The sequence below is a fragment of the Chiloscyllium plagiosum genome, unplaced genomic scaffold (genome assembly GCF_037043375.1).
Source record: "Chiloscyllium plagiosum isolate Xiang-an unplaced genomic scaffold, Cpla_swu_hap1 HiC_scaffold_28, whole genome shotgun sequence".
NCBI classification, from domain to species: domain Eukaryota; kingdom Metazoa; phylum Chordata; class Chondrichthyes; order Orectolobiformes; family Hemiscylliidae; genus Chiloscyllium; species Chiloscyllium plagiosum.
Genome location: NW_028270166.1, coordinates 22,204,600 through 22,230,515, shown reverse-complemented (window position 1 = coordinate 22,230,515; position 25,916 = coordinate 22,204,600). Strand labels below are relative to the sequence as shown.

General features: G+C 46.6%; 1 protein-coding gene across 3 annotated transcripts in view; it reads left to right on the top strand.

The window, feature by feature from the left end:
* Positions 1-25,916, top strand: part of ap3d1 (adaptor related protein complex 3 subunit delta 1) — a 107,349-nt gene that overhangs the window by 22,786 nt on the left and 58,647 nt on the right. For 2 of the 3 annotated variants that reach the window (XM_043721194.2, XM_043721195.2), the window contains exons 2-3: positions 21,719-21,814; positions 22,488-22,568. In XM_043721194.2, coding sequence (XP_043577129.1) covers positions 21,719-21,814; positions 22,488-22,568 — 177 coding nt within the window. Of the gene's footprint in view, positions 1-20,419; positions 20,570-21,718; positions 21,815-22,487; positions 22,569-25,916 lie in introns of all 3 variants that reach the window. The other variant, XM_087976042.1, reaches the window with a different exon arrangement.

The following is a 25,916-nucleotide window of genomic DNA, read 5'->3' as shown; positions in this document are numbered from 1 at the left end:
GTCATGCAAGCAGGGGTCATGGGAGTTTGTTTGTTCTCTGACTCGTGGTCAGTGGTTAACGGCATGACACAATGGATGCCAACTTGGCAGGCCAATCAGTGGATGATCCAGAATAGGGAAGTATGGGGTAAACAGTTATGGGAAGATATATGGGAGAAAGCTCAATACCTGGTCATATACATCACCCACGTAGATGCCCATACATCTCGAAATGATGTGGAAGCTCTACATAACCGATATGTGGATGGTATCGTCCGAACCATGATTGTGCAAAGGGGCACCTCAGTGGACCTAGCTAGATGGGCACACCTTAAGGCTGGGCACTGGGGAGTGCAAGGAACCTTGCAATGGGCTCGAGACCGAGGAATAGATCTTATGGTAGATGATGTTAAGACTGCAGTAAACCAGTGTGAGCAGTGTCAACATCAGCGGCAGGGAGTGCCCCAACACATGATGGGACATATCCATCGGGGGGATGGTCCGGGACAGAGCTGGCAAATGGACTTTGTGGGTCCCTTACCCTCCTCACAAGGATGTAACCACATATGTACAGCTGTGGACACTATGTCTGGGGTTTTGGTAGCCCATCCCTGTCGTCACAACAATCAACAGGCTACCTTGCGATGTTTAGATTTGATTGAACAATTTTATGGATTGCCCATACAGGTCCAGAGTGACAATGGCTCCCATTTCACAGGAAGGGTGGTAAAGCAGTGGTGTCACGATAACCACGTGGAATGGGTTTATCATGTACCCTATCACCCACAAGCTGCGGGACTTATAGAACGAATGAATGGGCTTCTGAAGTCCTCACTACGAAAAGCAGGAGGTTGCAATGACTTAACAGGTTGGAAGAAGCAACTAATTCGGGTGGTGAAACAAATTAATAACCGCCCATTAGGAAATGGGGTAACACCCTTGAATAGGATGATACGAGTATGTGATACCCCAAAGACTCAGCCTATTAAAATGTGGAAATTCGCTGAGGAAGCTGATATTCCCGTAAGGGTCACGCCGGCTTCGGCTGGACTGGACCTACGAGCACTAACTGCCCAGACTTTGATCCAACAGAAACCTACGGTGATTAAGACCGGATTAGGATTGATTTGTCCCCCTGGAACCTATGGGCATATCCTCCCGCGGTCGGGACTGTCACTAAAGGGGATTGATGTGATGGCAGGCGTAATTGACGCGGACTACCAAGGGGAGTTGGGGGTGGTCCTGGTCAACATCACTGCTGAACCTTACGTGATACAGAAGGGGGACAGAATAGCGCAATTGGTCATTAAGCCATGTAACCTTACAACGGTGGAAGAGACGGGAGCTCCCGTTACGGTTACTGAGCGTGGGACGGGGGGATTTGGGTCTACTGACACTAAGGGGGCCAAGGTATGGGTGCGCCAGACGACCGGCCCCCCCAGGCCGGCCGAAATCATAGCACAGGGGAAGGACAGTCTGGTCACCATTATGTACCCCGGGGACCCGACCTGGGCAAACGTCCCGGCGAACCAGTGCTACTTACGTGAGACCTAAATAATGTTGTAATTGCTATGCACCCGCAGGCTGGCCCTCCGCCTTGAACATGGGGTGGTCATGGGGATTGCGACTCCTATTGGCGATGTTCGCGATCGGATGGCCACTCCAGGGCATCGGTATCACGGCCTGGACGCTGGTACCGGTCGCCCGCCATGAGGTGCGGTGGGAGGCCAGTAGCCAGCGACGGACGCAGGACAATTTTACATGTGAACCCGGTCAGCAGTGCGTTGTTCTGACTCTCACCAGCGACTGTCAATTGTACACGCGTGCACAGTGCTACATGCGCCGGGATGGGGAAAAATATGACATATCGTTCATACCGCCTAATTGCACCCTGGTGGTAAATGCCCAAGTCAAGACGTGTTTGTGGGACCGACGCACCCAGACATGCGGGACAACGGGGACTCATTGGAGCGTCACAGCTCGGGGGGAAGATCTGTGGCTGCGCAATGCCACCGATATTCGGAATCGTCATCGATTCATGTGGTTAATAATGGTACTGCCCTCGACGAACGCCCCGTCTGAGGCGTTATTAAACCCCACGCGGGGCGGGCCAGCACCGAAGAGGGGTGCCACGGGGGGCGTGCGGTCGCATCGAACACAGTTGGCCCCTATTATGTCAACTTGTCAACAGATGGCCCGGGCGGTACTGCACACTGATGTTCATTGGCGGGTACAGTTGCCCCTCATACCCAAGTGTCATACCAAGAGGCGGCGACGAGCGTGGTACGACACCCTGCTGGGAGGCGCAGGAACTGTTATGGGTATCTCGAATGCCATTGACTCTGAGGTAACCCGTACTAAATTATCTAACACGGGACAGGCCACCTCACAAGGACTACATACTATTGGAAGGTGGATGCCATCCGTAATGATGACTCAAGGAGAGACAGCTGAAATAATGATACGATCTCTGCAATGGGAACTGGATGTCTGGGGTGCCACTCAGGAACTGTTTGAGAACATTACGGCTCAGTTAAATTGGACTGCCTGTCATATTCAAATGTTGCATGCTCAAATACAGAAAGAACGCTTTTTGCGTGTGGTAACATCCCCCAATGTACAAGCGTGGAGGGGAATATGGAATGTATCTGAGAAATTGTGGATGATAACCCATCCAGAACGAACATGGTGTAACGCAACTATGTGTAACGGATACTTTGTTACCATGAATGTAACCCACACTGTTACGGTCTGTCGATATTATGTATTACCAGTGATTACATCTTCTGGATATTATTTTCTGAAGACAAGGGGACAGTGGTTTAGCCCAGATACCAATATTACCTATGATCTGTCCGCTTGTGAACAGACTGATCAGGGGAAAACTTGCCTACTGATGGACAGGTATCGGGACCCTTGCTTGACTAAGGGAACGGCCCTGTGCGAATGGACTGTTGAAACTCCAAGGGACATGATGTGGCAGATTGGGCCACACACGCTCTGTGTGGCTACCAATAATCCACATCCTATGCTTCCCTCAGCACCGTTCTCGGGATGCCTCTCAAATGTCTATCAGTGGCACTGGCAGAATCGGACCTATCTGTTGACCACTTATAGCAGTGCTCGCCACTTTACCAAGGTGCAGTGGAAAGTGCTGATGAATCCTTGGAACATTTCCCTGGATCGGTTTAAGCGAGCATTGGACCGATCCGAGGAGCTTAAGCAGATATTACGAAAGCATCAAACCAATGTCACCAAGGTTACGGTGTCTACCTTTATACATGGACAGGAGGTAGTACATGCTGCCCGTGTAGTGGACGTGGAGTCAGCTCATCATTGGTGGGACATATTGAGTGGTATGTCCTCCACTGCGGGGACATTCCTGTTCCCACCCTTGTCGATCCTGGTAGCGGTCCTGGTGATTTTAACATGCTGTAATGTCCTGACTTGCTTGTATATTTGGCATGTACGTAGGCGCTTGTTAGAAAGAATACATATGGGCATAATGTAACACATGTATTGGGCCAAGCAGTGGAATGTGGTGTGTCCCAATACATGTGTGCTCATAATGTAACACATGTATTGGGCCAAGCAGTGGAATGTGGTGAAAGGGTTAAAATTGTGTCCCAATACATGTGTGAATCTAACCAAAAATGGAAGGTGTCGCTTAGTCCCGTGTGAATCTTATTACACACCTTCCCGTGTGAATCTTCTTATCTGTATGTGACCAGAATGGAATGTGTTTTTCAGCCTTGCTCTGCTGTTCACATGAATGTTTAGATCTCGAAAAGAGTATATCAGCTGGAAAAGTCTCCAGTTCGGTAGAGTCTGCTCCAGGGTTGCGTTTAACCGCCGAGCGTGGGTTGTTGGCAACCGCTCTACGAGAACTGACGGCTCCCAGTTCCGGTAACACGTAGAGTGAGTATAAACCAGACCCGTTGTAAGTACGAGACCTGGTTGTGGCGACGCTGCGGGGAATAAAACACTTATATTCTAGCAGACTCGCCTCTTGGCTGTTTGTTCTGTGTCAGACTACTTTCCTGCGAGCCTGGTCCTTGACCTTGAGAATTTTTTAAAACAGGGTGAAAGGGTTTTTTTTTGATATTTGTAACAAATTAGTTTCAGAATTTGTAATGTGTACCTTATCCTTTTTTTTGTAATGAAGAGTTGTTTATGTATATTGACACCTTTTTGTGAACATGTTCAGTGACTGAAGACCATAAGTTTGTTTTAGTTTTGTTATCAAGCTAATGTCACTTTAGGATCTGACTTGTATGATAGTACCATCAGAATCATTTCTTAGAAATAGTTTGCAAACCACCTAGTGATACCTGAGTGTTCTTGGTGGGCAGTGCAGGTTTTGTGACATTGCTGTTTGTCTTCTCCCTCCAATCTATTTGTACTTCCCTCACACCCCTCCCTCCCCCCCCACCTCCCTCCCTCCCCACACCTCCCTCCCTCCCTCCCCACACCTCCCTCCCTCCCCACACCTCCCTCCCCACACCTCCCTCCCCACACCTCCCTCCCCACACCTCCCTCCCCACACCTCCCTCCCCACACCTCCCTCCCCACACCTCCCTCCCCACACCTCCCTCCCCACACCTCCCTCCCCACACCTCCCTCCCCACACCTCCCTCCCTCCCCACACCTCCCTCCCCACACCTCCCTCCCCACACCTCCCTCCCCACACCTCCCTCCCCACACCTCCCTCCCCACACCTCCCTCCCCACACCTCCCTCCCCACACCTCCCTCCCCACACCTCCCTCCCCCACACCTCCCCCCACACCTCCCTCCCCACACCTCCCTCCCCACACCTCCCTCCCCACACCTCCCTCCCCACACCTCCCTCCCCACACCTCCCTCCCACACCTCCCCCCCCCACACCTCCCCCCCCCACACCTCCCTCCCTCCCTCCCCATACCTCCCTCCCCACACCTCCCTCCCTCCCTCCCTCCCCACACTCCCTCCCTCTCCTCCCCACACCTCCCTCCCTCCTCCCTCCCTCCTCCCCACACCTCCCTCCCTCCCTCCCTCCCTCCCCACACCTCCCTCCCCACACCTCCCTCCCCACACCTCCCTCCCCACACCTCCCTCCCCACACCTCCCTCCCCACACCTCCCTCCCCACACCTCCCCCCCCCACACCTCCCTCCCTCCCTCCCCATACCTCCCTCCCCACACCTCCCTCCCTCCCTCCCCACACCTCCCTCCCTCCCTCCCCACACCTCCCTCCCTCTCTCCCCACACACCTCCCTCCCTCCCTCCCTCCTCCCTCCCCACACCTCCCTCCCTCCCTCCTCCCTCCCTCCCTCCCCACACCTCCCTCCCTCCCCACACCTCCCTCCCTCCCTCCCCACACCTCCCTCCCTCCCTCCCTCCCTCCCCATACCTCCCTCCCTCCCCACACCTCCCTCCCTCCCTCCCCACACCTCCCTCCCTCCCTCCCTCCCCACACCTCCCTCCCTCCCTCCCCCACACCTCCCTCCCTCCCCTCACCTCCCTCCCTCCCTCCCCTCCCCACACCTCCCTCCCTCCCCTCCCCACACCTCCTACCTCCCTCCTCCCACACCTCCCTCCCTCCCTCCCCACACCTCCCTCCCCACACCTCCCTCCCCACACCTCCCTCCCCACACCTCCCTCCCCACACCTCCCTCCCCACACCTCCCTCCCCACACCTCCCTCCCCACACCTCCCTCCCCACACCTCCCTCCCCACACCTCCCTCCCCACACCTCCCTCCCCACACCTCCCTCCCCACACCTCCCTCCCCACACCTCCCTCCCCACACCTCCCTCCCCACACCTCCCTCCCCACACCTCCCTCCCCACACCTCCCTCCCTCCCCACACCTCCTCCCCACACCTCCCTCCCCTCCCCACACCTCCCTCCCCACTCCTCCCTCCCCACACCTCCCTCCCCACACCTCCCTCCCCACACCTCCCTCCCCACACCTCCCTCCCCACACCTCCCTCCCCACACCTCCCTCCCCACACCTCCCTCCCCACACCTCCCTCCCCCACACCTCCCTCCCCACACCTCCCTCCCCACACCTCCCTCCCCACACCTCCTTCCCCACACCTCCCTCCCCACACCTCCCTCCCCACACCTCCCTCCCCACACCTCCCTCCCCACACCTCCCTCCCCACACCTCCCTCCCCACACCCTCCCCACCCCTCCCTCCCCACACCTCCCTCCCCACACCTCCCTCCCCACACCTCCCTCCCCACACCTCCCTCCCCACACCTCCCTCCCCACACCTCCCTCCCCACACCTCCCTCCCCACACCTCCCTCCCCACACCTCCCTCCCCACACCTCCCTCCCTCCCCACACCTCCCTCCCCACTCCCTCCCTCCCCCACCTCCTCCCCACACCTCCCTCCCCACACCTCCCTCCCTCCCCACACCTCCCTCCCCACACCTCCCTCCCCACACCTCCCTCCCCACACCTCCCTCCCCACACCTCCCTCCCCCCCCTCCCTCCCCACACCTCCCTCCCCACACCTCCCTCCCCACACCTCCCTCCCCACACCTCCCTCCCCACACCTCCCTCCCCACACCTCCCTCCCCACACCTCCCTCCCCACACCTCCCTCCCCACACCTCCCTCCCCACACCTCCCTCCCCACAACCTCCCTCCCACACTCCTTCCCCACACCTCCCTCCCCACACCTCCCTCCCCACACCTCCCCCCCCCACACTCCCTCCCTCCCTCCCCATACCTCCCTCCCCACACCTCCCTCCCTCCCCCACACCTCCCTCCCTCCCTCCCTCCCTCCCCCCACACCTCCCTCCCTCCCCACACCTCCCTCCCTCCCCACACCTCCCTCCCTCCCTCCCTCCCTCCCCATACCTCCCTCCCTCCCCACACCTCCCTCCCTCCCTCCCCACACCTCCCTCCCTCCCTCCCTCCCCACACCTCCCTCCCTCCCTCCCTCCCCACACCTCCCTCCTCCCTCCCCACACCTCCCTCCCTCCCTCCCCACACCTCCCTCCCTCCCTCCCCACACCTCCCTCCCTCCCTCCCTCCCCACACCTCCCTCCCTCCCCTCACCTCCCTCCCTCCCTCCCCTCCCCACACCTCCCTCCCTCCCCTCCCCACACCTCCCTCCCTCCCTCCCTCCCACACCTCCCTCCCTCCCCACACCTCCCTCCCCCCACCTCCCTCCCCACACCTCCCTCCCCCCACCTCCCTCCCCACACCTCCCTCCCCACACCTCCCTCCCCACACCTCCCTCCCCACACCTCCCTCCCCACACCTCCCTCCCCACACCTCCCTCCCCACACCTCCCTCCCCACACCTCCCTCCCCACACCTCCCCCCCCCACACCTCCCCCCCCCATACCTCCCTCCCCACACCTCCCTCCCTCCCTCCCCACACCTCCCTCCCTCTCTCCCCCACACCTCCCTCCCTCCCTCCCTCCCTCCCTCCCTCCCTCCCCACACCTCCCTCCCTCCCCACACCTCCCTCCCTCCCTCCCTCCCTCCCCATACCTCCCTCCCTCCCCACACCTCCCTCCCTCCCTCCCCACACCTCCCTCCCTCCCTCCCCACACCTCCTCCCTCCCTCCCCACCCTCCCTCCCTCCCCACACCTCCCTCCCTCCCTCCCCACACCTCCCTCCCTCCCTCCCCACACCTCCCTCCCTCCCTCCCTCCCCACACCTCCCTCCCTCCCTCCCCACACCTCCCTCCCTCCCCTCACCTCCCTCCCTCCCTCCCTCCCCACACCTCCCTCCCTCCCCTCCCCACACCTCCCTCCCTCCCTCCCTCCCACACCTCCCTCCCTCCCTCCCCACACCTCCCTCCCCACACCTCCCTCCCCACACCTCCCTCCCCACACCTCCCTCCCCACACCTCCCTCCCCACACCTCCCTCCCCACACCTCCCTCCCCACACCTCCCTCCCCACACCTCCCTCCCCACACCTCCCTCCCCACACCTCCCTCCCCACACCTCCCTCCCCACACCTCCCTCCCCACACCTCCCTCCCCACACCTCCCTCCCCACACCTCCCTCCCCACACCTCCCTCCCCACACCTCCCTCCCCACACCTCCCTCCCCACACCTCCCCTCCCCACACCTCCCCTCCCCACACTTCATTTCAAGCATTGGATCAGCTGATAGCAAGTTAACTGTTGCAACTATGTAGTAACATTTGCACAAGACTTGCAGAACAGCGTGTCAAAAAATTTATGCTGACAGCAAGAGTGAAGTCTTTTTAAAAATTTGAACCTGTTTTTCTAATCAACCTGTTCAGATGTTAGCATACAGCTCTGGAGCAGGTAGGTCTTGAACCTGGGCTCTCTGTTCCAGGAGCAGAAATGCTATCACTACACCACAAAAGGGCACCCTGAAAAATCTTGAATTGCAGTGCTAAATGGATGATGTCACAATATTCTGATCATTATAATTAGATCTTTGAATATTTAAACACTAATTCAAAATTTTATCAGTTTGTCAGCACTTAATATTTATACCGAAACTTAATAAAATGTATTGTAGAATTACTAAACCAACTGATTTTTTTTTTTAAAAAAATGTATGTTCAAAGTCATACAGCATGAAAACAGACACTTGGCTTCAACTTGTCCATGCTGACTAAGTTTCCCAAACTGAACTAGTCCCATTTGCTTGCATTTGGCCATATCCCTCTGAACCTTTCCTATTCATGTACCTGTCCAAATGTCTTTTGGCATGTTATAAGTGTACCTGCATCTACCACTTCTTTTGCAGTTCATTGCACTTATGAAGTACACTCTGTTTGGAAAAGTTGCCCCTGTGTCTTTTTTTTAATCTTTCTCCTCTCATCTTGAAAATATGCTCCCTAGTTTTAAACATCAACACCGCCCCAGGAAAAAGGCCTTTGCTATTCACCTTAGCTGTTCAATGAAATAATTAGTGTACCATCTCACCAATCATAGGTAAAATGAGTGTTGAAAGTAACAAATTTAAATGAATTTTGACAGACAGTAGTCAAGAGGAGTTAACTTATCATATAGACAAGGGGTTGAATTTGGGTCTTTCCTCACACATTTGGCCCAGCTACTCACAAGTAAATGCAGTGAATTTTATTGGAAACATAATGTTGTGTTAATGTCATCCAGTTATCTTTGTGCAAATAAGCCAGCAAGCTCAAACATTCGGAGATAAAGTGAGAGTTATAAATCTTCAAAATGTGCTCTTAACTATGAAAAGGTTGTGACCCCATCATCTGCTTCACACACATGGCCATAATTATCTCATTTCCACCACCGCCGGATCCCCCCACCCTTGGCAAATCCTAACATCTCTCAACGTAACTGACAAATGCATACCATGTATAATTGGATCACAAATGTTACTGCAATTTCATTTCTAAAGTATCATGTTTTAAAACTGTTCCCTTATAGACACTTCTGTTAAATACAGTTGGTTCCCTTATTTTAGCATATTGAATGAAAGAGGGTGGTGTTTGGGAAATCAATCCAGATAATTAATCCTTGTTGTTTGCTTCCATGACATTCAAGTCACTTTAGAGTACAAATCTCTGTGAGCTCAGCAAGCTATAATAAAATGTAGCTGACTTGTTCGAGGTGAATTGTTAACCAACTCTTCCCCTTCCATTCCCAGAGTGAGGCAGTCCCTGAACTCAGTGCTACTAACAATGAAAGAATATTTGTAGACATACCTACGAGCATAATACCAGAAGAAACTGGGCCCTTAACCATGAAAACGTTGTGACATCACCATGCTGCTTTCTAGTCATCTGCCTTACTCTTCAAAAGCATAAAACTAAATGCAGTCATCAAAACAGATGCTGCATGAAGACAATAACCCTCCAGCCCATGTGGAGTAGATATGTGGGAACTGCCTTGCTAAATCCAGCGACATAACCCAACCAAATTCACTCCAATTCATCATGTGAAAAAAAAGCATCAGAACTTTGTGTACAAATACAACTTTAAAACTTGGGAGCTAACTAACATTATTCAACCGTAGGCCCAGGTTCAAGGCCTACTTATTCCAGAGCTGTCATTGGATGTCTGAATAGGTTGATTAAAAATATTTGCATGGTGTACGTCAAAGCATACATACCATTTATATTTTCATGATTTTCACCAGACTATTTCATTCCAGTCATTGTGGAACTTTGCAAATTCTGCAGCACAATTATTCAGAATATATATTATTTATGCTGCAGGTAAAGTCATTACCACAAGATCCAAAATGATGTTCTGACAGACCTTGTCATTACAGACATTTTATAAAAGAATGTTTTAAGCAACAGCCTGACTCTCTTACGCACAGTATTCCATCATTGTGGGCGGCACGGTGGCGCAGTGGTTAGCACTGCTGCCTCACAGCGCCAGAGACCCGGGATCAATTCCCACCTCAGGTGACTCTCTGTGTGGAGTTTGCACATTCTCCCCGTGTCTGCGTGGGTTTCCTCCGGGTGCTCCGGTTTCCTCCAACAATCCAAAAATGTGCAGGTTAGGTGAATTAGCGAGGCTAAATTGCCCGTAGTGTTAGGTGAAAGGGTAAAAGTAGGGGAATAGGTCTGGGTAGGTTGTGCTTCGGCGGGTCGATGTGGACTTGTTGGGCCGAAGGGCCTGTTTCCACACTGTAAGTAATCTAATCTAATAACACCATTTGGATGTCAACCAATATTCAAGTCATAAGATCAGCATAGAGGATTGACTACTCTGTACATGCCATGAAAAACAAACAAAGAAGATGGAAAACTATTTGTTAAATCTTGTATTTTGAAAAAAAGGGTGATGCTCTTAGGATACTTTCACCTAATAGACCAACTGAACACAGGCAGACAGAAATGCAATCCTCAATTTCTTTAGTCATCCAGCATCCCCTATACCTAACAGCCTTTCCTTTTATCCTAACAGGAGTCTCTGGAGTCTCATTATCTAATTCCTCATTATCTAATTTTCCAGCTGTCCCTTTTCCTGCGAACATCAGCTTTTGAAAGTTCTTGCCTATACCGTCAAAATTGGCCTTTCTCCAATTTGAATGATCAAGATCTCTTTTTGTAATCTTGGATGACATCCTTCCCTGTCCATTACACCACCTATTTTGGTGTCATCTGCAAACTTATTAACCATGCCCTGTATATTCTTATCCAAATTATTTATGTAAAAAAGGTCTATGACTCTATGGACCCAGCACCGATCCCTGCAAAATACTGCTCGTCACAGGCTTCCCTCTCTGCCCTGTCCCCTGTCAACAAGTCAGTTTTTGTATCCACTTGGCAAGTGATCTAACTTTACCAATTAGACCTTGTCAAAGGCTTTATTAAAGTTCACGTAGACCACACCCATCACACGACTTTGTTTTTTGAGGAAGTAACCAAAATATTCATGTTAGTGAGACATGATTTCCTACGCATAAAGCCTTGTTGACTATCCCTCGTCAGTCCTTTCCTATCCAAATGCATGTAAATTCTCTCTGACTCCCCTCAAGCAACTTACCTACCAATGATGTTAGACTGACAGGTCTGTAGTTCCCAAGCTTCTCCTTACAGCCTTTCTTAAATAGTGGCACAACATTAGCTACCCTCCAATCCTCTGGCATCTCACCATGGCTGTAGATATGGCTGCAGAGGGCCCCACAATTTCTTCCCTAGCTTCCCACAGGATCCTTTTTGAAGTTATCTTTGGCTCGGGGACCTTGTGAATCAGAGGGTTGTGGTTTCAACTCCTGGATTTGAATGTAAAATCAAGCTCTGGCTTCAGTACAGCAATAAGAGTGTGTTGTGCTTTTGGATGTGTCACCTGAGTTCCGATAGTAACCTGAAGCCCTGCCTGCTTTCAAAGTAGATGAGAAATATTCCAAAGCACGATTTCAAAGCAGAGCAGAGGACGTTTTTCTGGTGCTATGACCAATAATTATCCCTTAATAAAACTGTATAAACAGATTACCTGGTTGTTATCAATTTGCCCTGTGCCGATTGGCTTCCTAATTTTCTTGTTTTGAAACAGGGACTACGTTTCTCAAGTATTTAAATTTTCTGTGAATATCTTGAGGATGGGCTCTGGTTGTGAAAGGTGGTGTAGAAAACAGGCCTTGCCCTTTACCTTTAACATTTGGGATCAGTGACATATCACATGTTGGCTATGATAATTCTGTTGCGACGTTGTACCACGGAATAGTTCAACTAATGACTTTGAGAGTTTATCCAAATAACAATGATTTGCCTTCAATTAAATCCTTGATCAAATCTGATCTGTTTGCAGGACGTGCTCAACATTGAGCGACTCCCTTCAGGGCCCCCTGGCCGTTACAACTGTCTTGATTCATTAGATGTCTCTGTTAACTTTTAGCTAATGTGCCATTTGAAAGCAGCTCAAAACGTATACGTGAAAGATTTGTGGATACATGTTGATGTGACAGTGTAACACATGGACTTCACTCTAAGTTCATTCCTCTAAGTTCATATGACCCAAGGATGACTTGGACCATCTTCCTGGAAATCATTGGAACCTTAAAGTAATTAAAGTAAGTATTTTGCAGAGTGACCTCTAATGGTAGTCAATGGTAGTCTAATGGGCGGCACGGTGGCACAGTGGTTAGCACTGCTGCCTCACAGCGCCAGAGACCCGGGTTCATTTCCCGCCTCAGGCGACTGACTGTGTGGAGTTTGCACGTTCTCCCCGTGTCTGCGTGGGTTTCCTCCGGGTGCTCCGGTTTCCTCCCACAATCCAAAGATGTGCAGGGTCAGGTGAATTGGCCGTACTAAAATTTGCCCGTAGTGTTAGATAAGGGGTAAATGTAGGGGTATGGGTGGGTTTCGCTTCGGCGGGTTGGTGTGGACTTGTTGGGCCGAAGGGCCTGTTTCCACGCTGTAATCTAATCTAATCTAATCTAATCTAATCTAATCTAATCTAAAAGAAAAAGGCTGTCCAGAATTTGGCCTAAAAAACTGTAGTTTAGCTTTTGTCAAAGTGCAGTCATTGGTTCAAAATACAGTTGTCTCTGAAATTGTTTGACAGTATCAAACTCTGAAATTGAGAGTATACTGTATAAAAGATGTTTGGAATATCTGTAAAACACTGAAGGTTAAGTTAGCATAGTCTTAGACCATAGGACTGCTCTCTCATTGGAGAGAGATGATTTGTGGTTTAACCGGAGGATCACCATGTCTTGGGTGAGGGGAGAAGTTGAGAAAGAGAGCCTTTGTTGGTAACCTCAGCTGCTGCAGGAATTGAACCCACACTGTTGGTGTCATTGTGCATTGCAAACTAGCCATCCAGCCAACCAAGCTCAACATTGATATGTATGTAGATTGACATCCTGGGAATTAACTGTGACCAGGAACTAAATTGGGCTAGCCATATAAATAGAGTAGCTACAGGAGCAGATCAGAGGCTAGGAATCCTGCACTAGGTAACTCACTTCCTGATTCCCCAAGGCATATGTCAAGGTGTGATGGAATACTCCCCACTTGGCTGGATGACGGCAGCTCCAACAATATGCAAGAAGCATGAGTCAATGGATGTGAAGCTGGGAAAGCATAGCAGATCAGACCACATCCAAGGAGCAGAAAAGCCAACATTTGGGCTCAAACCCTTTGTCACAACTGGGGAGTGAGGGGGGGACTACAGAAATAGAGGGGATTGGGGCGGGGGGGGGGGGGGGGGCAGGGTAGGGTAAGTGGAACGGTGATAGGTGGATGCAGATATGGAGTTCTGGTGATTTGGTCATTGGGAAGGGTGGAGCAGATAGGTGAGTAGGAAGATTGGTGGGTTAGGTCGGGGAAGGCTGGACGTAGGATAGGTTGGGGCGGAGGGATCTTGAAGGTGGTGAAGTCAATATTGAGGCCATTGGGCTGTAAGCTCATTAGGCGAAATATGAAGTCTTGTTCCTCCAGTTCATGTTTGGCCTCACTCTGACAGTGGGAGAGGCCAAGAATGGACATGTCCTCCAGAGGTTGGGAGGGGAACTGAAAGGGATGGTGCCAGAAGGTTGGATTGTTTGATGCGTCCACAAGCCTGTGTTTGGTCTCCCTGATAGAGAGGAGACTACGTCAGGAGCAATGGATACAACAGATCTGGTGGTATGAATAGCGGGTAAATCTCTGTTTGAGGCCTTGGACAGAGGTGAGAGGAGAGGTGTAAGAGTGGGTATTGTACCTCATGAAGTTGCAGGGAAAGCAGTTTGACACCATCTCCAGGACAGAACAGCCTGCTTGATTGGTGTTGTGTCCTTCAATAATCATTTCTTTTACCACTGACCCAATAGCATGTGTTCCATCTAGAAGATAGATGGCAGAAATTCACCAAGGGTCCTTTGATATTTTTTAAAACCATAACCATTAGCACCTAGAAAGATGAGCAACAGCTATAAGCCAAAACCACTACCTGAATGATCCCTTCTCAGCCACCAATCATCCAGACGCCCTTCGGTGTTGCTGGGTCAAAATTCTGGAACTCTGTTCCTAACAGCACTCTAGGTGTATCTACATCAGATGGACTGCAATGGTTCAATAACACAACTCATCACTTGTTAATGGAAATAGGAATGGGCAATAGATGTTAGCTGAGCCAGTGAAGCCCACTTGTCAATGAGTTCAAAAAGTCTAAGGACTTAGATTAGTTCCCTATAGTGTGGAAACAGGACTTCAGCCCAACAAGTCTACACCGACCCTCCGAAGAGTAACCCACCCAGACCCATTTCCCCCTGACTAATGCACCTAACACTATGGGCAATTTAGCATGGCCAATTCACCTGACCACATCTTTGTGACTGTGGGAGGAAACCAGAGCAGCCGCAGGAAACTCACAGACAGAATAATGTGCAAACTCCACACAGACAGTCACCTGAGGCTGGAATCGAACCTGAGACCCTAGTGCTGTGAGGCGGCAGTGCTAACCACTGAGCCACCATGCTGCCCCAATTATTAATCTATCACGATTATCAGTCTACGCATCTACCACCCCCTGAGAAACATCACCATAGAAAATGACATCACAAACCCAAGGAAACCCACACATACAAAGCAGGAAATGCCAGTAGTGCTTCGACTGGAGACTCAGTGAAGATGTTACATGATATGGTGATGAAACGTCTGAGAATGAACCTTCCAGGTCAGCGAGTAAACCTACATCCAGAACCTCAACCTGAGCTACATATCTTCTCAAAACTTGCTAACTTATTATCAAACCTTTTCCAAACTTGAGCAATCCTTTGGAAAGAGTTAGTGCTTTATTATGCAAGTTTATTTTATCTACACTAATTTATCCATTGGGGATTTTTCCTCTCAATTTACAGCTTTCCTTTTAATGCCAGCAATTTAACTGAAGTAAATGACTGAAGACCTTCGAATCAGACCTTGTCTGATTTAACCTAAAGATGTGTGTTAAATGCAAGGTTTTTTGATTTCATCTGTCACTATTAAAATCAGAAAGTTGCGTGCTCTCTTTCAGCTGTGTGCCTTAGTTGAAGGCCTGAGGCTCTTATGTCAATGGTGCATGACAGTCAGATCAATATCTATATAAATATATCTTTCTATATTACATGTCAGACCCTTGAGCCATTTAGACAATGTTAAAATGGCTGGACCAGAGGGAGAGGTTCTTGAAGAAAAGAATTGTAGCTGTGGAGGCAACTATCTTTATGTCCTGGGTTCTCATTCTGCTGTGTTATTAAAAATCTATCCATACTATTGATAGTTTGCCTCACTGATGCCATAATTGGACATATTGCTGTTAAAACGGCAACCCATTGTGCTACCACTGGCTATCATTTTCTACTCATAGTTGAATCAAAATCAGCCATTAAGTTCCCTCTACCAGAAATTATATGCCAACTTAATTTGGAGCATTCAGCCCAACTGAATATTTCCCAGCTTCCTGATCATCATATTTGTGGTAGCTAGTGGAAATTTTGAGTTTACAAGAAATGTTATCTGGGTTCAATGTCATTGTTCGCTTATGAAAGTGGAAATTTTGTCACAGCCTGTCTTACCAAAGGATCACTAAACCTTGGCCAAAGGACCAAGGTGTCTGAGTATATTGTTTGCCATGATCCTGAGCACGCGATCTAGTAAATTTCTTGATAGTTGACAAAAGAGAGTTCTAGAAGTAAGGCAAGAGTGACAGCCTTTGACATAATTCGATGGAGTGTGGGTGACATTCGTTCACTATCGTTGGGTCAAAATTGTACAATTCCTTCCCTGAAGGGCATTGTCTATCAACCTACAGCATGTGGACTGCAGGGGTTCAAGATGGCACCACTACCTTAAGAGCAACTGAGGATGGGCAATAAATGCTCGCCCACGTCCCAGAAGTGGTTAAATACAAAAATAGTTGCTTAACTAACTTTTCACCAAATTTTGATTTGAATTGACTGGGTGCAAAAACTTCTTCTCACTTGCAGGTTCAGTTTTGAATCAATTGGGTATGGAAGTACATAATTCTGAGAGAGCTGTGCAGACTTGATCAAATTTATACAAAGCAATCCCTGAAGCATAGCTCATACTCGGACCATTCCTGTATCTGTCAAGTTTTTAAATTAGTGTAGCATCAGAACAACAAAAATGGAGACTATGTTCCAAACTGGCAAAGGCTTTGGAATTCTGAAGCACAAAGGGATTTGGGAGTCCTAAATCAAGAATCGCTTAAGGTTCACATGCAGGTTCAGTTGGCATTTGGGAAAACGCATGCAGGGAAGACAAATGTAATGTTAGCACACGTTTCAGTGGACTAGAATATAAGAGCCGAGAAATACAGTCTGAGCAGTACAAGGCTTTGGTCAAACAGCATTTGGAATACTGAAAAGTTTTGGGCCCCATACCTAAGGAAGGATGTGCTGATGTTGGCAGGGTCCAAAGGAAATTTATAACCATGTTCATGGGAATTAAGGGCTTGCTGAATGAGGAGCGATTTGAGATATCTTGGTCTGTGTTTGATAGAGTTCAGAAGGATGAAGGGGATCTGATTGAAACTTACAGCATTCTCAGAGGCCTGGATAGACTAGATGTGGAGAAGATATTTTTACATTTAAGAAACTAGGATTCATTGAGGCTGAGATGAGGAAGAATTTCTTCAGCCAGAGGGGTAGTTAATCTGAGGAACTAAGTGCTGCAGAGAGCTGTGGAGGACAAGTCACAAGTGTATTTTAGACAGAGATGGGTTCTTAATTAATAAGGGGGTCACGGCTTACAGGGGAGAAGACAGGAGATTGGGGTTGAGAAATATATCAGCCATGGTTGAATGTTGCAGACTTGATCGGGAAAATGGCCTAAGTCTGGTCCTAATCTTGGTGCATAATGGTTTTTGAAAATTGGAATTGGTGTTCTTGGGTAATTTTTCTTCTGTGTAAAGAAAGAAAGGGTGGTGACATAGGACTGATTAAAATGTTAAAATCACAACATATTAAAATCATGTTCTGTGTGTTACATGCAACATTTGTACTGTAAGCTGTTCCTAAAAGTGATCCATTAGCCTCTCTGTTTGCTGAAAAATTATTTTTAAAGCTTGGTTGGTCACCCTGTACTGGTACACAGCATGAATGGAGTTAAAGAAGTTGTAATTAAAGTACAGCGTCCCATTTTCTGCTTGGGGACTCTGTATTTTGAGTTCAATTTGTTTTATGGTCTGAGCACTTTGTCCCATATTTGTACCCTAACCCTCATACTGCCACATCTTGCCATTACGTGGGTTACTACGACTGCTACCTTCCCATTGTTAGCCACTGTGGTCACAATTTGCAGCTATTTATTTCCCCAGACTCCCCTTTATCCACTCGTTTATCTGCCCAAGTGTTCTCTCTGTAGATTAGCTCAACCTATCATTTACTACTGCCTTTTATCCTCTCCCCACCCCATCTTCAGTATATATGCCAACTTTACAATCCGTTCTGAAGAAGGGTCACTAGACATGAAACGTGAACTTTGCTTTCTGTTCACAGATGTTGCCAGACTTGTTGACTTTGCCCAGCAGTTTCTGTTTTTGCGAGTTAAGTTTGAGTTTAATAATGTTTGAAGGCTCCTAACACTAATAACGGATTGAGGAAGTTAATGTATAGGTGGCATAAAATTTGTCAAAAGGATCTCTGCTCTGGACTCCCTGATACTCAGGCACATCCTTGCTCTATTTACCTTTTTGAATCGTGTTGGAATTTTGTAGAAGTTTGAGATTTCCCCCCTTTTTTTTCTGAGCTCCTTTGAATATCATTGTAATTTAGCCAATCTCTTTTGATACATCTGTCCTGCCATCCCAGCAATCTGCCTGGTAAACCATTATGCTCCTCACTCCATAGCGAGCACATGCGAAAGGTCTAGCTTTTAAAGGCATGGATGTACTTCTGAAGCTTTATAAGGCTTGGTCAAACGTCATTTAGAATATTGTGAACAATTTTGGGTCCCAAAAGTCAGCAATGATGTACTGGCCCTGGAACGTCCAGAATAAATTCATGACAATGACCCCCAGAAGGAAAGACGTAACACAGGAACGTATGAGGATTCTGGGTCTATACTTAGAACATAGAAGAATACAGCGCAGTACAGGCCCTTCGGCCCTCGATGTTGCGCCGATCCAAGCCCACCTAACCTACACTAGCCCACTATCCTCCATATGCCTATCCAATCCCCGCTTAAATACCCATAATGAGGGAGAGTCCACCACTGCTACTGGCAGGGCATTCCATGAACTCACGACTCGCTGAGTAAAGAACCTACCCCTAACATCTGTCCTATACCTACCCCCCCTTAATTTAAAGCTATACCCCCTTGTAATAGCTGACTCCATACGTGGAAAAAGATTCTCACTGTCGACCCTAAAAAACCTCTAATCATCTTGTACACCTCTATCAAGTCGCCCCTAAACTTTCTTTACTCCAATGAAAACAACCCCAAGTGCCTCAGCCTTTCCTCATACGATCTTTCTACCATACCAGGCAACATCCTGGTAAACCTCCTCTGCACCCGTTCCAGTGCCTCCACATCTTTCCTATAGTATGGCGACCAAAACTGCACACAATACTCCAGATGCGGCCGCACCAGAGTCTTATACAACTCATGGAGCTTGATGGAGCTTAGAAGGATGAGGAGGAATCTAATTGAAACTTAGAGAATTCTCAATGGCCTGGACAAACTGGACAGTGGGAAGATGTTTCCATTGGTAGGAGAGGCTACCTCGCCTCAATTTAGGGGTAAGGGAAGGCCCTTTAGAATGGAGATGAGAAACCTCTTCAGTCAGAGTGGCGAATCTTTTGACTTCATTGCCACAGAAGGCTGTGGAGGGCAGGTCATTGAGTATATTTAAGACCGAGGTAGGTTCTTGATTGTGAAGGGGTTTAAACGTTTTGGAGAGAAGGTGGGAGAATGGGATTAAAACTTATCAGCCATGATTGAATGGTGAAGTAGACTTGATGGGTGGAATGGCCTAATTTGTGCTCCTGTGTCTTAGAGGAGAAAGTGAGGTCTGCAGACGCTGGAGATCAAAGCTGAAACTTTATTGCTGGAACAGCACAGCAGGTCAGGCAGCATCTAGGGAACAGAAGATTCGACGTTTCGGGCACATTCCTGAAGAAGGGCATGTGCCCGAAACGTCGAATCTTCTGTTCCCTAGATGCTGCCTGACCTGCTGTGCTGTTCCAGCAATAAAGTTTCAGCTCCTGTGTCTTAGGGTCATCCTATGGTATATCCATCCTCTTTTAAGGATTCCAAAACTGCGCACAATAATCCAGGTATGATCTCATCAATCTGCCCTCCTCTATCACCGCAAAACATCCCTGCTCTATACTCCAATCCTGCCACTATGAAGGCCAGCAAGGTAATTGTTGCCTTTACCACCTGCTGAACCTGCATGCTTAGCTTCAGTGACTGTTGTACAAGGACACAGGGCTCATTGCACGTTTTCCTATCTCAATTTGTAGCCCTTCAGATAACTTGTCTTTCAGATAAGTTGGATACCCTCACACTTATCCACTTAGTTCATCTTACTTTACCCCTCAACTTATTGAATGAAACATCTGTTTCCTCCTTGCAGTTGACCCACCCACCCAACTCTGTTATTTGCAAACATAGAGCTCTTTATCTTAGTTCTTTCAGCGAAATCTTGAATATATATTATAATAGCTGGCGTCCAAGCATTGATTCCTTCTGTGTGCCACCTAGTTCCCTATTCATGTTGTCACACTACCTTCACTCCCATGCACTTTACATGCTAATCTCTTGTGTGGGACTCAGTTGAACGCTCTCTGAAAGTCCAAGTAAATCACATTTACTGGGTTCCCTGCATTGTTGAGTTGCCTCCTTGAAAATTTTCAGCAGATTTCTTAAGATTGATTTTCCCTTGTGTGCCATGTCCAATTCTTGTTACTGTTTTCCAAGTGCTCTGTTACGAAATCTTTCACAGACTCTTGCATTTTCGCTGATACTGATGTCAGGTTAAACAGTCTCTTATTCATTTTTCTCTTCACCCATGCATGCATGTTAAATTTTTTTTTTAGATTGTTCTCTGCTCCACATCATTCTCTCGGCAATAACCTACCCAGTACTGATAAGTGATGGATGCCTAAATGACATGTTTGTCAGAAGCCAGCAGTATCAACTGTATGTTGTTAGCACGCCATGCCACTTTTCGTTTCAGTTGAAATCAAGTGAGTAGAATTGTAAACATGAATGTGTTCCTGGTCAAAACAGAAATTGGTTGACCGTGATGATTCTTTTCAAATAAGGTACCTTTTTTGACTGACGAAGCAAGAAGTAAAATCTGAATTCTCTAACACTTGAGGCCAAATTCAACCTCTACCTAACAGCTTGCCTTTTTTTTTGTCTCAACAATGAAACATGGCATGTTCGATGAGCAAGCTGTGCTGCAAACATCTAGTAGTCATAGGCTCATAATATTTAAATATTGCGTCTCAGGCAACAGCAGCTTGAATAGCAGCTTTAACACAATGTCCTGAAGTGTTTCACAATAGAATAATGGAGCAAATTTGTACACCCAAGACATGGGGCGCAGGCAGCAGCATTTTGGAGACTTCAGCTTTATGGAATGCACCATGTGGCAAATCGGCCAGGAGACCATTGGACTACTCAAGTTGAAATACAAAAGTATGAATTAGAGTTGAGTAACAAATGAGCAGAAACGGCAAAAAGAGTCTTGCTGTCTTCCAAAGTTGGAAGAGGGCAAAGTGGCCATGGCAAGGATATATGGTCAGGAGTTCATTTTGGTGTTGAGTATAAAGCCCAAGGTTGCAACATTCTGAGTCGGTCTTGGACAGTTTCCAGCAAGAGGATTGGATTCAGTGGCACAGAAGCTGAGTTTGTAACAGGCAATGAAGAAAATGGTTTCCACCTTTTCAATATAAAAGCAGAGGAAGTTTCTGTTCATTGTATTGAATGTCAGCTTAGCATTCTGTCAATCTAGTGCTAGTGGCAGAACTCTGTCATTTACTAAAACCAATTGGACTAGCTAATGACCTTAGCAATACTGTTCAACATCTGCCAGTGATTTCAGTCGCCAGTTTTTGCTGTATGTTGTCCATTATTATATTGTACTTGCCCTTAGTTGTATTCATTTGGTCTCCATCTCTTTTCAAGGGAAGTAGTTGGAATGTTTATTTGTATGGCACGTGCATTGTGCAAGCTTTAGTGGATGTTTTTGTTTCTTGGTGTTAACTGATGAAAGTGAGTTATTTTATAATTTACGCATGAAAGATCATACTGGTAGCTCTTCAATTTTGTAAACATTATCTGATAATTTTGCTTAACTATTCAATGTTTTGATGTTTCTTAATTTTCAGGCCAAATACATTTCACAATGTATTGATGAAATAAAGCAGGAGCTGAAGCAGGATAATATCGCGGTCAAGGCCAATGCGGTCATCAAGCTTGCATATGTAAGTAAAATGTGGCAAATTTGAAAGAACCTGTATAAAATTAAATTGTGCAGTGTGCTGGCAGTATCTATGTTTATTTAGTTAAGTTGAATACAACTGACATAAATCAGGCCCTTGGGTAAAATTCTCAATTCATGTTCGACTTTTAAGGTTGATGTTTATTGCTCTTTGATGTGTTCTGCATAAGTTCCTCCTTTAGGTGCAATAGTTAAGAACATGTATTTGAAATTGTTTTCGCAACCCCAATATTGTACTACTCAAGTACCAAAATGGCACCAAAGAAGATACGGTTGTCTTATACTTGAATTAAATATTGAGAATTTTGCTTTGTACCATCAAAAGACTGAATGTGACATTTGAAATAGAACAGCAAGTCCTGGAGGGACCTTTAGTTTGTTTTGCTAGCTAATGAATTCAGATCTTGACACCTAAAGTATGTGGAACAAGTTTCAACTTGGTAAAGTTGAGACTGACACTAAACTTGTGGTTTAAGTGCTTCATTGTGAGACAAATAGAAAAATAATTCTATGTGGAATCTTTCTAAAAAAAAAATCTATTTTGTTTACTATTTTCTTAGTGGCTTTCGTGTAATTGTTTTGAATGCTATCTTAAAGTAAGAGTACTTGTTACAGTTACAGTTACAGTTCAAAATGTTTTTCCACCCCCAAAACAGCTGCAGATGCTGGGTTATGATATCAGCTGGGCTGCCTTCAACATTATAGAAGTAATGAGTTCATCGAAGTTTACATTCAAGGTAGAAATGTTTTCTCTTATCTATACAGTGGCCTTATAAATGAAGGAACGATACAGTAATATGGCAATATGAAAGATCGTTCTTTACCACTTAAACAGTGGTATGAACTGCTAAAATATCAGAACATTTATTTTCTGGGAATTCACCTTGAGATTTACTGATGACAAATAGTCAATTCATGAACTGAGAAATGAATTTTAATTTTTGGTCTTCATGCCTCATGGTACAAGAGAGAAAAATCTTTGGCTTAGTTCAAAAAATCCATTGTGGGAGCACCTTGCACTCGAATGAAATTTTAGTTTTTGCAGGTGAAGTTGTAGTTCAACTTGTTGCTCAAACTTGTATGTAATCACAAATGATGGGTTCTCTGTGATCAGTGTGTGGTAAATTGGTGCAGTTTTACTTTTGAAGCTGAGAAGGTATTTATCACAAGCATTAATAAAAACACTATCCACCCCATGGGTGACAAAATTTTAAATGACTGAAAATGACCTTTTTTAAATAACCACCCTTCTCATTTCAGTAAGTACTGGTTGTTACAAAGAAAGAAAATTTACAGCCCAGGAACAGGCCCTTCGGCCCGAGCCGATCCAAATGTACTGTCTAAACCTGTCGGACAATTCCTAAACGTTTGTAACCCTCTGCTCCCCACCTACTCGTGCATGTGTCCAGACGCATCTTGAATGAATCGACTGTGCCTGCCTCTACCACCTCTGCTGGCAATGCGTTCCAAACACCCACCACCCTCTGTGTGAAGTACTTGCTGCGTGTATCTCCCTTTAACCTTTCCACCTCTCACCTTGAAAGCATGACCTCTGGTTATTGAATCCTTCACTCTGGGAAAACGTTTGAGTCTATCCACCCTGTCTATACCCTTAACGATTTTGTAAACCTCAATCAGATCCCCCCTCAATCTCCTTTTTTCTAGTGAAAATAAACCTAACCTACTCAACCTCTCTTCATAGCTAGCACCTTCCATACCCGGCAACATCCTTGTAAACCTTCTCTGCACCCTCTCCAAAATGTCCACATCCTTTTGGTAAGATGGCGACCAGACTGTACACAATATTCTAAATGTGGCTGAACCATTGTTTTGTACAATTTTAACATATCTTGCCAGCTCTTATACTCAAACCCTGTCCAACGAAGGCAAACATACTATATGCCTTCTTGACCACTCTATCCACCTGTGCAGCATCCTTCAGGGTACAATGGACCTGCACTCCCAGATCTCTCTGCCCATCAACTTTTCCCAAGGCTCTTCCATTCATTGTATAATTCACTCTAGAATTAGACTTGCCTAAATGCATCACCTCGCATTTGTCTGGATTGAAATCCATCTGCCACTTTGCCACCCAAAAAGAACAAAGAAAATCTTGCATAAATTAGAGATTTCAGTATTTAAATGTATTTACAAGATGCCTATTTGTGTAAATGCAATAAATAACGTAGCTTCCTTGAAAGGCCACAAATACAATTGGGGAAGTTTGTCACGCTTGGTTTAATTATAGACATGGCCAGTTTTTTGACCAGGACTGCCTTCCTATCTGCTGTTTTTTAAATTATAAAACATTGGTAAACTTGTATTGGACATTCTTTGAATTTTTGAACTATTTTAGGTGAATTGGGTAAAATTGTATTACTAACTAGTAGAATGGAAACTCTTCCTGTGCACATCCAAGGTTTTGAGTCTTGCTTATTGCATGCCCTTGTTGTCATTCTATTAAATACTAGTTCTTCTCTTGCCAAACTGACTTTCGCCATATGTCGTTTCAAGTTTTTGAGTCTTCAAGAATAAAGTCTGTCTGTCTTTTTTTTTTCCCCACCTTCCTGGCGTCAGCTGTATCTTACAATTCACTTCACAAATACTAGCAGTTGTAAATTTTGATGAAATTTGTATTTTTTCGCATTTCCTTGAAATTGAGCATTCATCGTGGTACCTTAGGCTGTGTCTGCTGTCTTTGGTCTGATCTGCTATTGCCTTTGCTTTACTAATGCCTGCAGCCTTGACTGGATCTGCTTATACATTTCTAGCTTGCAGTCCAGTCTCTGCCTCACCATAAAAGGACCAAAGTAAAGAGAGAAATAGAGCAGGAGGAGATGAAAATTGGGGGGGAAAAAAGGGAGTGAAAGAAAAGGATCAGTCAGAAGGGAAGGTGGTGAGAAAAGTGGTGGTACTAGATAATGAGACTGGCTTGTGATTATAATAACTGGTCTGTGTCCAGATCAAACTTCATTCTGATATGTAACAGACAATAAATAAATCACTTAGGAAAGGAGTGAGATCAAGAATCCAGTTGAAGTAGAGAAGGAGTGAACAAAACAAGTCCTAAAATGGTGATGCTGAGAATGGATTAATGTGATGGAATGATTTTGAGCCCACACAAGCAATGGGTGGCAAATCATATAATGAGCTGAATCTTAAAAAAAAAAGGAGAAATTAATGCGGGACAATTTAATGCATGGGAGTTCAGTAGAAATATGGAAAGAGGTCCTTCAGATATTTTTTCTAAACATTGTACCAAAATGAGAGCCTTAGAGAAAAATGAGAGTCTGGGCAATTAATGGATATAAGTAGATAGCAGGTGAATTGAACAGAGTTTTCATTAGAAGATGCAAGTGACGTGCAAAAATTGCTATAAACAGAATTGAGTAACTCCATGAAATGGCAATCATAAGGGGAGTGGTACTGAGCTCCGTGGAGCTATGAGTGCTGATGGACTTTATCCTTGAGTCTTATAGCAAGTGCCTTGTGTTAAAATTAATGTACAGCTTTAAATTTTGCACATTTCCCTAGATTTTGGGCATGTTCTAGAAGATTGAAAAGTAGTGTGTGTGTACCCCTTCATTCAAAAAGGGAAGACCAAACCACTGGGCAGTTAACTTAATATCTATCATAGAGAAAATGTTTGAAAGTATTACTAGAATACTACAGGGCACTTTTGACAAGTTCAAGGTGAACAGGCAGAGTCAGTGATTTTTTTGAAAGGGGTATTATATTTAGTCAACTTATTGGAATTATTTGAGAAAGTTATGTGCACCATGCATGTAAATTTTCAGGATTCATTTAATAAGGAGTCACATCAACGGTTAATGTGGAAAATGAACGCTCATTCATTCTGTCAGAGCTACACATTGGCATGGCTATAATTTACACAGTGGCTAGCAGTGGTGAGGGTCATGAGTCCTGAGAACATTCTTCCTTAAATTGCTTCCACTGCTTTTTTGAATTTTTTTTAAGGTCAAGGTAGAGATATTTGATAAGACATCAGTGAGGTGTTATCGAAGCAGTCAGCAATGTGGTGGAATAATCATACAACTGTGATCGTCTTCAATGGCAGAGCAGGC